The following is a 12,603-nucleotide window of genomic DNA, read 5'->3' as shown; positions in this document are numbered from 1 at the left end:
CTCCTCATCCTGGAGAAGAGTGACTAGTGGGATGCCACAGGGTTCTGTCTTGGGCCCGGTCTTATTCAACATCTTTATCAACGACTTGGATGATGGACTCAAGGGCATCCTGATCAAATTTGCAGATGACACCAAACTGGGAGGGGTGGCTAACACCCCAGAGGACAGGATCACACTTCAAAACGACCTTGACAGATTAGAGAACTGGGCAAAAACAAACAAGATGAATTTTAACAGGGAGAAATGTAAAGCATTGCACTTGGGCAAAAAAAAATGAGAGGCACAAATTCAAGATGGGGGACTCCTGGCTTGAGAGCAGTACATGTGAAAAGGATCTAGGAGTCTTGGTTGACCACAAACTTGACATGAGCCAACAGTGTGACGCGGCAGCTAAAAAAGCCAATGCAATTCTGGGCTGCATCAATAGGAGTATAGCACCTAGATCAAGGGAAGTAATAGTGCCACTGTATTCTGCTCTGGTCAGACCTCACCTGGAGTACTGTGTCCAGTTCTGGGCACCACAATTCAAGAAGGACACTGACAAACTGGAACGTGTCCAGAGGAGGGCAACCAAAATGGTCAAAGGCCTGGAAACGATGCCTTATGAGGAACGGCTAAGGGAGCTGGGCATGTTTAGAGTGGAGAAGAGGAGGTTAAGGGGTTGATATGATAGCCATGTTCAAATATATAAAAGGATGTCACATAGAGGAGGGAGAAAGGTTGTTTTCTGCTGCTCCAGAGATGCGGACATGGAGCAATGGATCCAAACTACAAGAAAGAAGATTCCACCTAAACATTAGGAAGAACTTCCTGACAGTAAGAGCTGTTTGACAGTGGAATTTGCTGCCAAGGAGTGTGGTGGAGTCTCCTACTTTGGAGGTTTTTAAGCAGAGGCTTGACAACCATATGTCAGGAATGCTCTGATGGTGTTTCCTGCTTGGCAGGGGGTTGGACTCGATGGCCCTTGTGGTCTCTTCCAACTCTTCTATCATTCTATGAAACAGATCCATTGGGCTTACTCCTTTTTCCTCTTGCTCCCCCAACCCAACATTCTGCACCCAGGGTTGGCTACAATTGCATCCATTATGCAGAGCATGTTAGCTGCCTCCATTGGTGGATACTTGAATGGCAGTGGTGATGGCAGCCTCGCCAGCTACTCTCCTTCAACCCTTTCTCTGGTGTTTCCCATCTGGTGGAAGACAGAGCTGTGTTTACCACATGACCTGGCTTTCACCCGCCCAAACTAGCCTGCAGCCCTGAGGCGTGATGGTGGGTGCCAGTTTTGAAGGAAGATTCAAAGTGTCAGGCTTTTGTTTCTAAAAGGATAACTGGCGTCATCTTGCTCCTTGCAACTGGCAGCAAAATATATTCAGCAGGCCCAGATTGATTCCCTCATTACTTGATCCCGCAGAAATTATAGGGACCCTGAGAGTCATGCCTAGTTCTGTGGAGCTTTTATTTTTTTAGAAGCAGGCATTGTTACAGGATTCAGCATTGACCACTGAAACAGAGATCTCTTTCCATAGCCAGAAACATGCTGCAGGCAACAAATGGTGTAAGAAATATAGTCTACAAGATTACAATATTTTCAAATTTCAAATCATTTTATTCCAGCAGTGATTTGTGCTCATTGCCTTATTTAATTTCAAAGCAAATCGGATAACACTACTGGGGTTAGGCTAGTACAAAGTGAGGAAATCCATGTTTTAAAGATCAGGGGAAATTGCAATGGGAAATTTCAATCTGATCACGTGTACTCATTTTTCAGTTGGGTTCACAATTTTCCCTAAGAAGAGGGCACTGTGTGTTTTCTTTTCCATAATTAGAAAGAGGTAGGGTCTGTTGATCTTAAAGATAGGATTAGGTGCAAGGCCTCCAAACCTTGGTGAAAGCTCTATAACTGTGACTCCGGCGGCTTCAGTGCCACCCTCATGAATGTCCACGGCAGCCTTGTGAATGGCCTGGAGGGAAATAGTGACATATTACTTGTCTTCATATGGGATGGAGGAAAGCCTACCATAACATGTGTGCTGGATGGGTAACTACCTCTGTCTTCCATGTAAATATCCAAAAGTTCCAGGTGACTCTGGGTTCTAGTATTATGAATGGTAAGATCTTCCCTCTTTCCCCCTTCTCCACCTCTGTCATGCCCCTTATTTACCTCCATTCTCCCTGCCCCTACAAAGAAACAGAGAGTTCCTCTACCCCCACAATCCTTTTAGATGCCCTTTTCTGAACTATCATGTCACCTCTTATTTAATTACTTTCATTGTCCCGACTTCTACATTGTAAGCTCTCCTATGGCTCATTTGGTTAGAGCCTGGTGCTGATAATGCCAAGCTTGCAGGTTCGATCCCCACATGCGACAGCTGCATTGCTGTTGGTTGGACTAGATGATCCTGACGGTTCCTTCCAACTCTACAGTTCTACAATTCTATAGGCCGTTGCTTTACCCTATAATTGTTTCAGATGGCCTTTTCTGAACTACTCTACAGTGTTCTGTTTAAGGTGTGGTGATTTGAATTGTACGTAGTATTCCAAATGTCTTGGCAACATAGATTAAGAATAATGCATTGCCATCACACCCACAAGATGACTCAAGACACAAACGTATGGAAGAAAGGGTATATTTATTTTTTAAAATATAATGATTCTGAAGACCTGCAGAATAAGGAATCCACATTAACCAAAACAAAGTATAGTCTGGGCATGGAGGGTACCTAATGTAGGAGGGATGAAAGCTCTCCTTATTCCTGGGCATGTTTACATGCATTGCCTGAGGCAGTGGAGACAAAGATTGGAAACAATCATCCCCCTTCGCTCTGAACACCTTGGGTATATGAATTTGACAAGCAACCTCCACCTTGGCGTTCATCCTAATGCACATGCCGAGTGAAAGGGCACAAATAATAATAGTAGCAATAATAATGCCCACAACCAGATCATCTCTCATGAAATGCTTTTCTAAAGACCCCCTCACATACTTACTTTGGAAACTTTCAGATCGGGTTCACCGGTAATTCCAGACAGGTCAGCATTCTTGTCGCTAAAGACATCAGTCACTCCCATTCTCTGCAAAGTGTTTTTGACATCATAGGATCCAGAAATGGAAATTTTTGGAAGGTACAGGTGCATTTCTCTGATTAACACATGGACAGCAAAATCCAAACATTAAATTATGAGTGCAAATAATTTTGTTTAGGTTACCTCCAGAAGTGCAAATAACAATTAAACAGGGGCAAGTAGTGGATTTGTATGCTGGTGTATCAATAGCAGGGTGGTTTCTTTGCTCACCTCCTGCTTCTGTTATTCGTCTTCTATAGGAGCCTTTCCTAACCTAGTGCCATCCAGATGTTTGAGACTGAAATTGCCATCAACTTTAGTTAGCTCGTGATGGGCTGTCCAATCTGGAAGGCACCAGGTTGGGGGAGGCTGCACTTTAGCATCAGGGAGGACCATAACTGGAGGAGAAATGGTGGTTATGAAGAACTGACCTCCATACAATGGATTTTTACTTTGTTCCAAAATAATACATTTATATTAAGTTTAAAATATAAACGAATTGGTTGTGTGTGCATGTTTACTGTATATATCGGTGGCTTACTGCAACTTCTGGAGAAGGTGATCAAGAGGGTTGAGGCCAAACAACTGCAGACATTTGTAGATGGGACTCTACAATCCCTGCATCTCTCTCCTTTAATTCCTATAGTTCCAGAGGTGTCTTTTATATCACGTGAAAGCTCACATATAACAAGAAACTTAATGATTAAGAGAATATTTTGAAAATGGAATAAGCTGTCACGTGAATGCTGCCTACGACTATGCTTACTAGATGGATCAATGGTCTGACTTGGGATAAGCAGCTTCCTATGTATCCAAGTTAGGTTTCAAAACTGATGACTCTTGTCCTATACTGTAAAGGCATCATCTATAATAAAGGTAGCGCTGTGCCAAACCCCACCCACATTCCCCAAAATTCCTCATCCCTTGAGAAAGTTAGGGTGTTTCTTTCTGATTATTTCTCATGGCCTGCTTGTAAAACAGAAGTGAGGAACCTCTGGTTGACCATATGTTTTGGACTACAACTCCCATCCTCCCTGACCATTGACTGTGCTGGCTGGGGCTGATGGGAGTTGTAGTCCAACAATATCTTGAGGGCTATAGGGTCCCCCCCCCTGTTGTAAAAGATAGTAAGAAAAAGGGCACAAATCTCCACACTTCCATCCTCATGAAATGTCGCATAATGTCTCCTTCCACCTTCTCCGCTGCTCTTTTTCTTTGGGTGTTGGTGGTAGTTTTGTTTTGCCCTCTCTCCCCAAAATGGCCAAAGGAGAAATGCCATGGAATATCAACTCAACAGCAGCAACAGTTTAATAACAGCACATAGGAGACTTACTCGTATATGAATGATCTTTTACATCTATCCAGGAATTCCATGCTCAGGCCATCCTCCACCTGCTTCATTTTCCCTTCATCTGGCAGAATGAACCATGCGCTGGCATCTCCTTTGTATGGAATTTCCACCACTGAGCAAGACAGCTCTTCATCATGGAGGAAGTTGTAATAGCCATTTCGATACATTAGGTTGGCTTTCACAGTTAGGTTTGCATCTACAAAAAAATCTTCTTCCTTTGTAAAGTGAGTGTTGAAAGGATATTTCCAATGGGCTTTGAAGGGAGAAAAGAAAAGAAAAGTTCCCAGAACCGAGTAAATGGATCGTGAAATTCACCAGGGCAATGGAGGACAATCTTTTTTAAGCCTAAGGGCTTCAATTTCTCCTGGGAAATCTTCCAAGGGCAACCTGCCAATGGTGAGTTGGGGTCAGAGGTATAAATGCTCAGAGAAAGACTTCCCCGCCGATCTCTCTATCCTTGATCCAGGGAATCAGGAGGTATTGCCACACCTCAAGGACACATTCCTGCCATGCAAATGCATGGAGGATGTGGAACAGGAAGGCTGAGGGATGCAGCCTGGGGGATACAATTCTCTGTGTTGAAGAAAATACAGAGCAGGGCCAGTGGGAGACATGACCCTGAGGAAGGGATTATGGTCTGGGAAGAGTCCCGAGGAATGGATAAGGAAGTCTGGAGGGATGCATCTAGCTTGTGGAGAAGAAGATTTTTACCCCTACACTAGCAAAGCAAAGGTAAGCACAGATCACATCTTATTGTCCATTAGAAGTATCCCTGCTTCCATGCTGACCCTTTGTGATGTTGAACAAGCTGAAAGACCCAACACATAAACCAACATAAAAGAATGGGAAAGTCTCTCTACCCCCCATTTCTTTAATTAAAAAACCCCCTATGATTCAATGCTGTGGCTTTCATTCTACCTCAAAACCAAAACTCCCCTTAATTACTCGTAATTTTATTACACCTGCCTGTGTGCCTGTATGGCTGTTTATTTGCATCTACAAAACTCTTCTTATTCTGAGGATGCCTGAAGATGATTTTTAATTTTTATTTTATTCCAGTATTGCAATTACAAAAGTCAGTGGCAGAGCAAAGCAGATTAGAAGATGCCTGGAGATTTTTTTTACAAACTCACAATTTATTTATCTTTCTTTCAACTTACCTTTGAAGAAGATGTAGTTCAGTAAAACCATCACAGTACTTGGATCAAGCTCATCAACTGCATGGGGTATTTTCCCATGAGTTTTGGCCTGCACATAATCATTTATTTGGGTTTTAGCTGCCGATGAATTCTGGAAGTTGGATGAAAAGGCTTCAGCTCCATACAAGGTTTTGACATCTTCCAGGAATTTTGGAAGTATTTTCAGTGGCTCATCTATGAATAGGGCATTCCCTGTGTTAATCAGGGCCTTGTTGTTTGGATCATTCAGGGCACTGATGAGCTGATGGAATCCTTTGTGTATTTTGTGCTCTTCAGTCTCCGAAAGGTTAAAAGCAAGTCCTTTGTAAATTTGGCTTTGTGTTTCAGATTTGGCACCCAGCGTCAGTGCTGCAAAAGTGCTGGAGATGCTGACTGGAGAGAAGAAAATATTTTTGGCAGCTTCACCTAAAGCTATTTGTTTGTGGAATCTAAATGCAAAGTTGGCATTACTGGGAGCAATCTCATGAGCGTACGTCAAGTTCTGACCCTGTTCTTCTTCCACAGAAGGATGTGGGTGTTCAAATATCATTTTATCTCCATGACCCTCAGAGTCCTTAGGCTGTCCTGGGACGTGGTGACAGTGAACTTGGAAAACACTCAGTAGTAAGGAGAGGGAAATTAAGGCCTTCATTAGGATTGGTAAGTATTCTTCGACAATGAAAATATCCTACAAACAGTAAAAGAGGCATTTTAAATCAAATTATTCTGTTCAACTCTGTTCAAAGGACAGGAATTTGTTCAAGAATTCAACCCACTGGACATGAAATAGCGGGTTGTGCTAGTAATTCACACAACATATTTCATCCATGGAGCATGGATGAATAGAATAAGACATTTCAAAAGTTAGATATGTTGTTTTGGTAGGACAATGACATTTTTGTTGTCCTACCAAAACAACATATCTAACTTTTGAAATGTCTTATTCATATAAAACATCTTTATGTTTCTGTTTCCTAACATGCATTCTAGAATGATCATAATGCATTTAATGCTTTCATTTAAAATATATGTTTGCATCATTATCAAATCATCTTCCGCCAAGTAAAAACCATTTGATTTTCTTTTGGAGACTTGTGCGAAGGGGCTGACTTTTCTTTTTCACGGAAGGTGGGGGAAGAGAGAATGGATGAAGACTCTTGTACTGTCCTGTTCCCATGCATAGAATTCAATAAAAGATAAACAGAAAAATGCATATCATACTTACAGAATTCTCCAAACGACACTATATTGGTCTATGCGACTCCTTTGTTAGTTACGCACCAGACTTATATAATACTTAGTCTTCAGCATTAACCATTAAGCAGAACAAACATGGATTATCAAAGGGTACATAGAGCACAATGTGAAGCAATGGATTTTCAAGTGGTCTCTAGACTTTGCTCAATGGTATCAGCAGCCAAGATAAGGGGTCCTTTGAATGGCCTACAAACCTGATGGCACCAAGCCATCTTGTGGCCCTGAGTCTCCACTCATACTCTCCCAAGTTTTCACAGATGGAAATAGCTACATTTCCTCAACTCTTTCGGTTTCAGGTCAGGGTATGGGGATTCTCAGGCCTCTCTGTCTGGGCCCCCAAACTCTCTTCATGCTGCCCTCCATACTTCTCTCCCCACAGGCTGTATTCTTCCCTCTCACCGCCTGTTTTCTTGAAAGTTTTTGCTTGGCTAGAATGTGTCCATGAACTCTGAATGCATCCTGTTTATCTAAGTGGAGGTCAGAGCGGGATGTAGAAACTAGCTTACTGTACAAAGGTAAAATTTACATTTGTCTGTCTATTCACTTTTGCTCAGTGCTTATATATATATATAGAGAGAGAGAGAGAGAGAGAGAGAGAGAGAGGTGCCGGTACTTACCATAAAGTTCTTATAGTAAGTGCCACACTTTTAACATTTGACAAAAAGTGTGCCAGTACTGCGTGCCCTTGAGTAGCCCCCCACCCCAAAAGTACTGCTTCTGCCCGTGCTCTTTCCCATTACTGGAAGGTGGCCCTAAGAAGCTTGCATAGCAGCCAATGTCACCCTCCGGCTCATCAAGGGTCCCATACCCTGTTTTAGAAAGTTACCTCTTTTCAGATAATTTTTCAAAAACATAAGAACATGAGAATGCCCTCCCTTCAGATGTCAAGGAGATTAAGTCCTACATAACTTTTAGAAGACACCTGAAGGCAGCCCTGTATCAGGAGGTTTTTAATGTTTGATGCTTTATTATGTTTTATATATTCTGTAAGCCACCCAGAGTGGCTGAGGAAACCCAGCCAGATGGGTGGAGCATTATTATTATTATTATTATTATTATGCCTGTTGGATCAGTTCAATGGCTCATTGACTCACAGTGGCCAACCAGATGCTTATGGGAAGCCCACAAGCTGTCCCAGTGACTGGCACAGAGGCAACAGTGTGCAGAGGTAACAGGATGTCCTGAGAGGTGTGCTTTCTTCCAGATGCATATATGTGACAGAGAAAATGCCAAGTCTTATAAATCCCACTGACCACTACCCTTTCCTTCTGATTCATGTGGGTACAAACAATACTGCCACATACATACAGCAAGGGGCTATGAGGCAGGAAGCTGAAGAGCCGTAGGGCACAGGTTGTTTTTCCATCACTCCACCCGGTTGAAGTTCATGGTCCAGGAAGAGAGAATAAAATAATGGAAGTAAATCACTGGCTGCGCAGGTGGTGTCATCAGGAAGGGTTTGGCTTCTTGGATCATGGTCTCTGCTTACTTGAAGAAGGACTTTTGGAGGAGATGGGCAGCACTCCACAGCGGCTGGCAAGAATGTGTTTGCTAAGAGTCTCACAAATCTCATCAGGAAAACTTTAAACTAGATCCTAAGCAGGAGGCAGACAACAATACAGAAGACAGAGGAACACCTAGGACAGGGGATAATGATGGTGCTCCAGAAACCTGATAAAGGGCAGGAAATGACAAGAAGGAAGTAGCTGGAGGGAATGACATGGTTTCAGTTGTCTCTATACCAATGCACAGAGCATGGGAAGTAAGCAAGATGAATAATAATGATATGTAAAGGATGTGTTTAATCATGAATAAATCCATGACCCAGAGCATGGAAACTAGATTTAGAGTATATGAGTAAAAATAGTAGGTCAATGGCCTCACTGTGGGTGTCTGCTATAGATCCCCAAGCTAGACTGAAGCCTTGGATGATTCCTTCCTAAAGTGTGGGAGCCAGGAAGTCATGAAAAAGGCTTGTAGCACCACCTGGTGCCTCGCTGACCTCAGTGACCTGCATGTCCGTGCCTTGCAGTGTATTAAGTGCATAGCCTTATATGGACTTATGTTCCCCCTCTGGGCAGTATAACCTTATATGGTTGTGGGTGGGTTTAAGCCATGACCGGATGTAGGTAATGTAAGACATTGGCAAACGGCCATGCGGCAGGAGAGAACAAAGGATAATAAAGGTTACGGGAGAGGAGAGAAGTTCGAAAGCAGCCGCTCATACCATCCTGAAAATATTGCTGGCTCTCTGTGTCTTTATTTTATGCTAAACTGCGCCATTTGTGATGCCTGGCTCCGTTACTAAAGCAATTACCAAACATTACAAAAGGAAAGATATTGCTGTGATGGGAGACTTCAGCTACTCCAATACCTGTCAGGACTCTGCCAAACATGTAAAGGCCAACAAATTCCTCCATTGCCTTGCAGACAATTTCATTTCCCTTACGGTGGAAGACATGACAAGGTCTTGAACCTGGTCCTCATAAACAGAGAGGAACTGACTAAAGATAATATAGTTCACAAGACCAGAACATCCTTTTGATTGAGGCCATCAATGGCATGGGCTATTCCCTCATGACTTTTTCTTCCTATATAATCATTAATCTGTTTTTCACCTTCTTTGGAATTGGAAACGTTATTCAAAAAGCCTTCAGCTTAATACATGGTTCTGACATTTTCCAAAAACTGAGGGAGGATTTTCCTTGAACACATTATGAACAAGGCATTCCCTATGTTCACCCAGGCTTTGTTGCCTGGATGGTGAAGCTTAAAGAAGAGCTGGCGGAATCCTCTGGGGCTCTTAGCCTCCATGATCTGTGACAGGTTAAAAGCAAGTCCCTTGTAAATCAATCTAGGGGTCTGAGATTTAGCCCCAAGGCTGAGCGTTACAAAGGGTGTGGAAATGCTTAGTGGAGAAAATGGGGCAGCTGCCTCAGAAGCGATTTCCTTGTAGAATCAACATGCACAATCTTATGCCAGTCATTTTTGCTCAGAATAGTATCAAAAGTGGGTGTTGCTTTTAAGATTGATTTTTATTCCCATGATCAGCATGGTCTTTGGGCTGCCCTGGGTCATGATGACAATAAACTTGAAGAGCAATCACTAAGAAGTAAATGATAGACTTTCCTGGAGCTTGTAATTCTTCTGCCAAAGATAAAATAAATCACATAGATGACATTTGTCAGGTTTAGCACTTCTCTCACACAAGACACAACACGCTGGCAACATTAGAGGCTCAACCAACTGGTAAGTGCTGATGGTCCTTCCAGTTTGGACCAGAGCTGTTTGGCAAAGAGCTGCATAAACAAGCACCTTTGGAAATCCAAAACTCAAGGTTGTTGTTTTTTCAAATAAACAAACTGTATTAAAGATACACACACACTTTACATTTTACTACATAGAAAAACTATTATATTTGTCCATATTTACATTATATGTATATTTTGTAAATTCAACAAGCAATTTCCATTCATCCTTAAAACCTTCTCCCCCCACTCTGTCACTCAATGAATGATTCCCCCCTTTATTAGCCTAACTTGGAATTATTCAATGAAGCAGTAGCTTCAATTTCCCCTTCATCCAACATATTTATGTAAGGCAATGTTTCCTCTTTAATTTTAATTGTATAGCACCTACGCCCATATCAAAAAAATATACTAAAAGATATACCCCACGTATATCATTTCTTTAGTCTCCCAGTCAGAAAACATAATTCATGATTATTTTTTGCAGGGACACTGGTGAGAGATCTATGAAAAAAAGTATTTGATTTTCGCTCCCAGTTTTGCAAATTCTGGTTTATCTCTAGCTGCTCTTAATACGAAATCTTTTGAATTATTCAAGAAAGTCATTAGCACATCTCTATTCAATTCCTTTCTTTTAGCATATGCTGCATTTATTCAATGTGCATTCCTTACTTAGATATCATAAAAACCAGCACCTGCCAAAGTTGCAAGTGAATCACCCCAAAGTCCGTCAAATCATCCTCTTTAGCTTTTCCCACTATCCTAATTTACAAATTTGGTTTCCTGCCCCCCCCCCGATATTTTAACCTGCTCTTATTAAGCAGGCCTCTGCCACTATTTCTTAATCATTGATATGCCCCAAATGCCCATTTTTCATAATTAACCATTAATCAGAACAAACAAGGATTTTCCAAGGAAAGCAGAGAACCAAAATCTGATGCAATTTGTTTTTTGCCTGCTAGTGTGTCCCTTCATTTTGCCCATTGAGGCCATGAGGTAATGGCAGATTGAAAAGCTTTGAGCAAGGGACAGTGAACCAGTTCCTTGAGATCAGGGGTCAGCAAACTTTTTCAGCAGGGGGCCGGTCCACTGTCCCTCAGACCTTGTGGGGTGCTGGACTATATTTTTTTTTTTGGGGGGGGAATAAAAAAATGAATGAACTCCTATGCCCCACAAATAACCCAGAGATGCATTGTAAATAAAAGGACACATTCTACTCATGTAAAAACACACTGATTCTCAGACTGTCCATGGGCCGGATTTAGAAGGAGATTGGGCCGGATCTGGCCCTTGGGCCTTAGTTTGCCTACCCATGCTCTAGATGTTGTGGGAGTACAACTTCCACCATCCCTGACCACGAACTGTGCTATCTGGGGCTGAGGGATGCTGGGATCCAATAGCATCAGGAAGGTTTCCCTATACTGATGTCTTAGGCAAATGTGGCATGAAGGCTGGCAACATCAACCTCACCAAGTGAGATTCCCTAGTGGGCAACTGCAGTGCCTGGAGACTTTTAGCTTACCGTACTCTTAAGACATAATTTTAGTACAGATGAAAGTTTAGGCAACAAAATATTGCTTTGGTGTGGTACGCTGGTTTGACATAATCTGATAGGAAGTGCCTACAGAGGGTGGTGAATACAGCACAATAAATTTTGGGCTGTCCCGTGAATCCGCTGGATGAAATAGCGGAAGGACGTTGCCTCAGGAGAGTGAGGAAAATTCTCAGGGATGATTTACATCCTGGCCGGCACTTTCTTGATCTCCTGCCCTCAGGCAGAAGATATAGAAGCATGATTAGTCGCACTAACAGGGTAAAGAACAGCTTCTATTGTGGGCTATTAGGCTGCTGAATGAAAAGATAACAACAGGGCGACTGACTTTTGGTGGGTATGCATCAGTAAACAAGGGGAATTAAGACTAAGAGAGCTGAGTGGGGGTGCTCGTGTAATCTCACTGTATACAAGTTGTACAAGTGACAATAAAGTATTTCAATTTCAATTATATGAGTTTGGGCAGTCATTTGCTTCAGAAATCCAGTCCAGCTACCATGAAGGGCTAGCTGAAATGCCCCCTCCCATTTTGACATACTATTTCTGGTCTGTGCCCTTTGGAAAGGAAATAATCTGTTTTCTGGATGGAGGGAAGCTTCATTGGTGCTATATCTTCCTTGCCTTAACATTTCATAAAGAAGAAGAAGAAGAAGAGTTTGGATTTGATATCCCGCCTTTCACTCCCCTTTAGGAGTCTCAAAGCGGCTAACATTCTCCTTTCCCTTCCTCCCCCACAACAAACACTCTGTGAGGTGAGTGGGGCTGAGAGACTTCAGAGAAGTGTGACTGGCCCAAGGTCACCCAGCAGCTGCATGTGGAGGAGCGGAGACTTGAACCCGGTTTCCCAGATTACGTGACTACCGCTCTTAACCACTACACCACACTGGCTCTCCATTATACCACTACACCACACTGGCTCTCCATTATTATTATAAAGCCACCATTATTTCCACC

At 42.5% G+C, this 12,603-nt stretch overlaps 1 protein-coding gene across 1 annotated transcript; it reads right to left on the bottom strand.

Moving 5' to 3' along the window:
- Positions 1-1,585: 1,585 nt before the first annotated feature.
- On the bottom strand, positions 1,586-6,965 carry LOC309535613 (alpha-1-antitrypsin-like). Its single transcript, XM_082228876.1, has 5 exons — positions 6,818-6,965; positions 5,575-6,280; positions 4,397-4,667; positions 2,989-3,139; positions 1,586-1,961 (listed from the first exon to the last, which is right to left on the bottom strand). The coding sequence occupies exons 2-5, from the start codon at positions 6,242-6,244 to the stop codon at positions 1,758-1,760; spliced, it is 1,296 nt and encodes a 431-aa protein (XP_082085002.1). The 5' UTR covers positions 6,245-6,280; positions 6,818-6,965; the 3' UTR covers positions 1,586-1,757.
- Positions 6,966-12,603: the final 5,638 nt, after the last annotated feature.

The sequence above is a fragment of the Podarcis vaucheri genome (genome assembly GCF_965113315.1).
Source record: "Podarcis vaucheri genome assembly, chromosome: 1".
Taxonomy (NCBI): domain Eukaryota; kingdom Metazoa; phylum Chordata; class Lepidosauria; order Squamata; family Lacertidae; genus Podarcis; species Podarcis vaucheri.
This window is presented reverse-complemented; position numbering and strand designations above follow the sequence as displayed.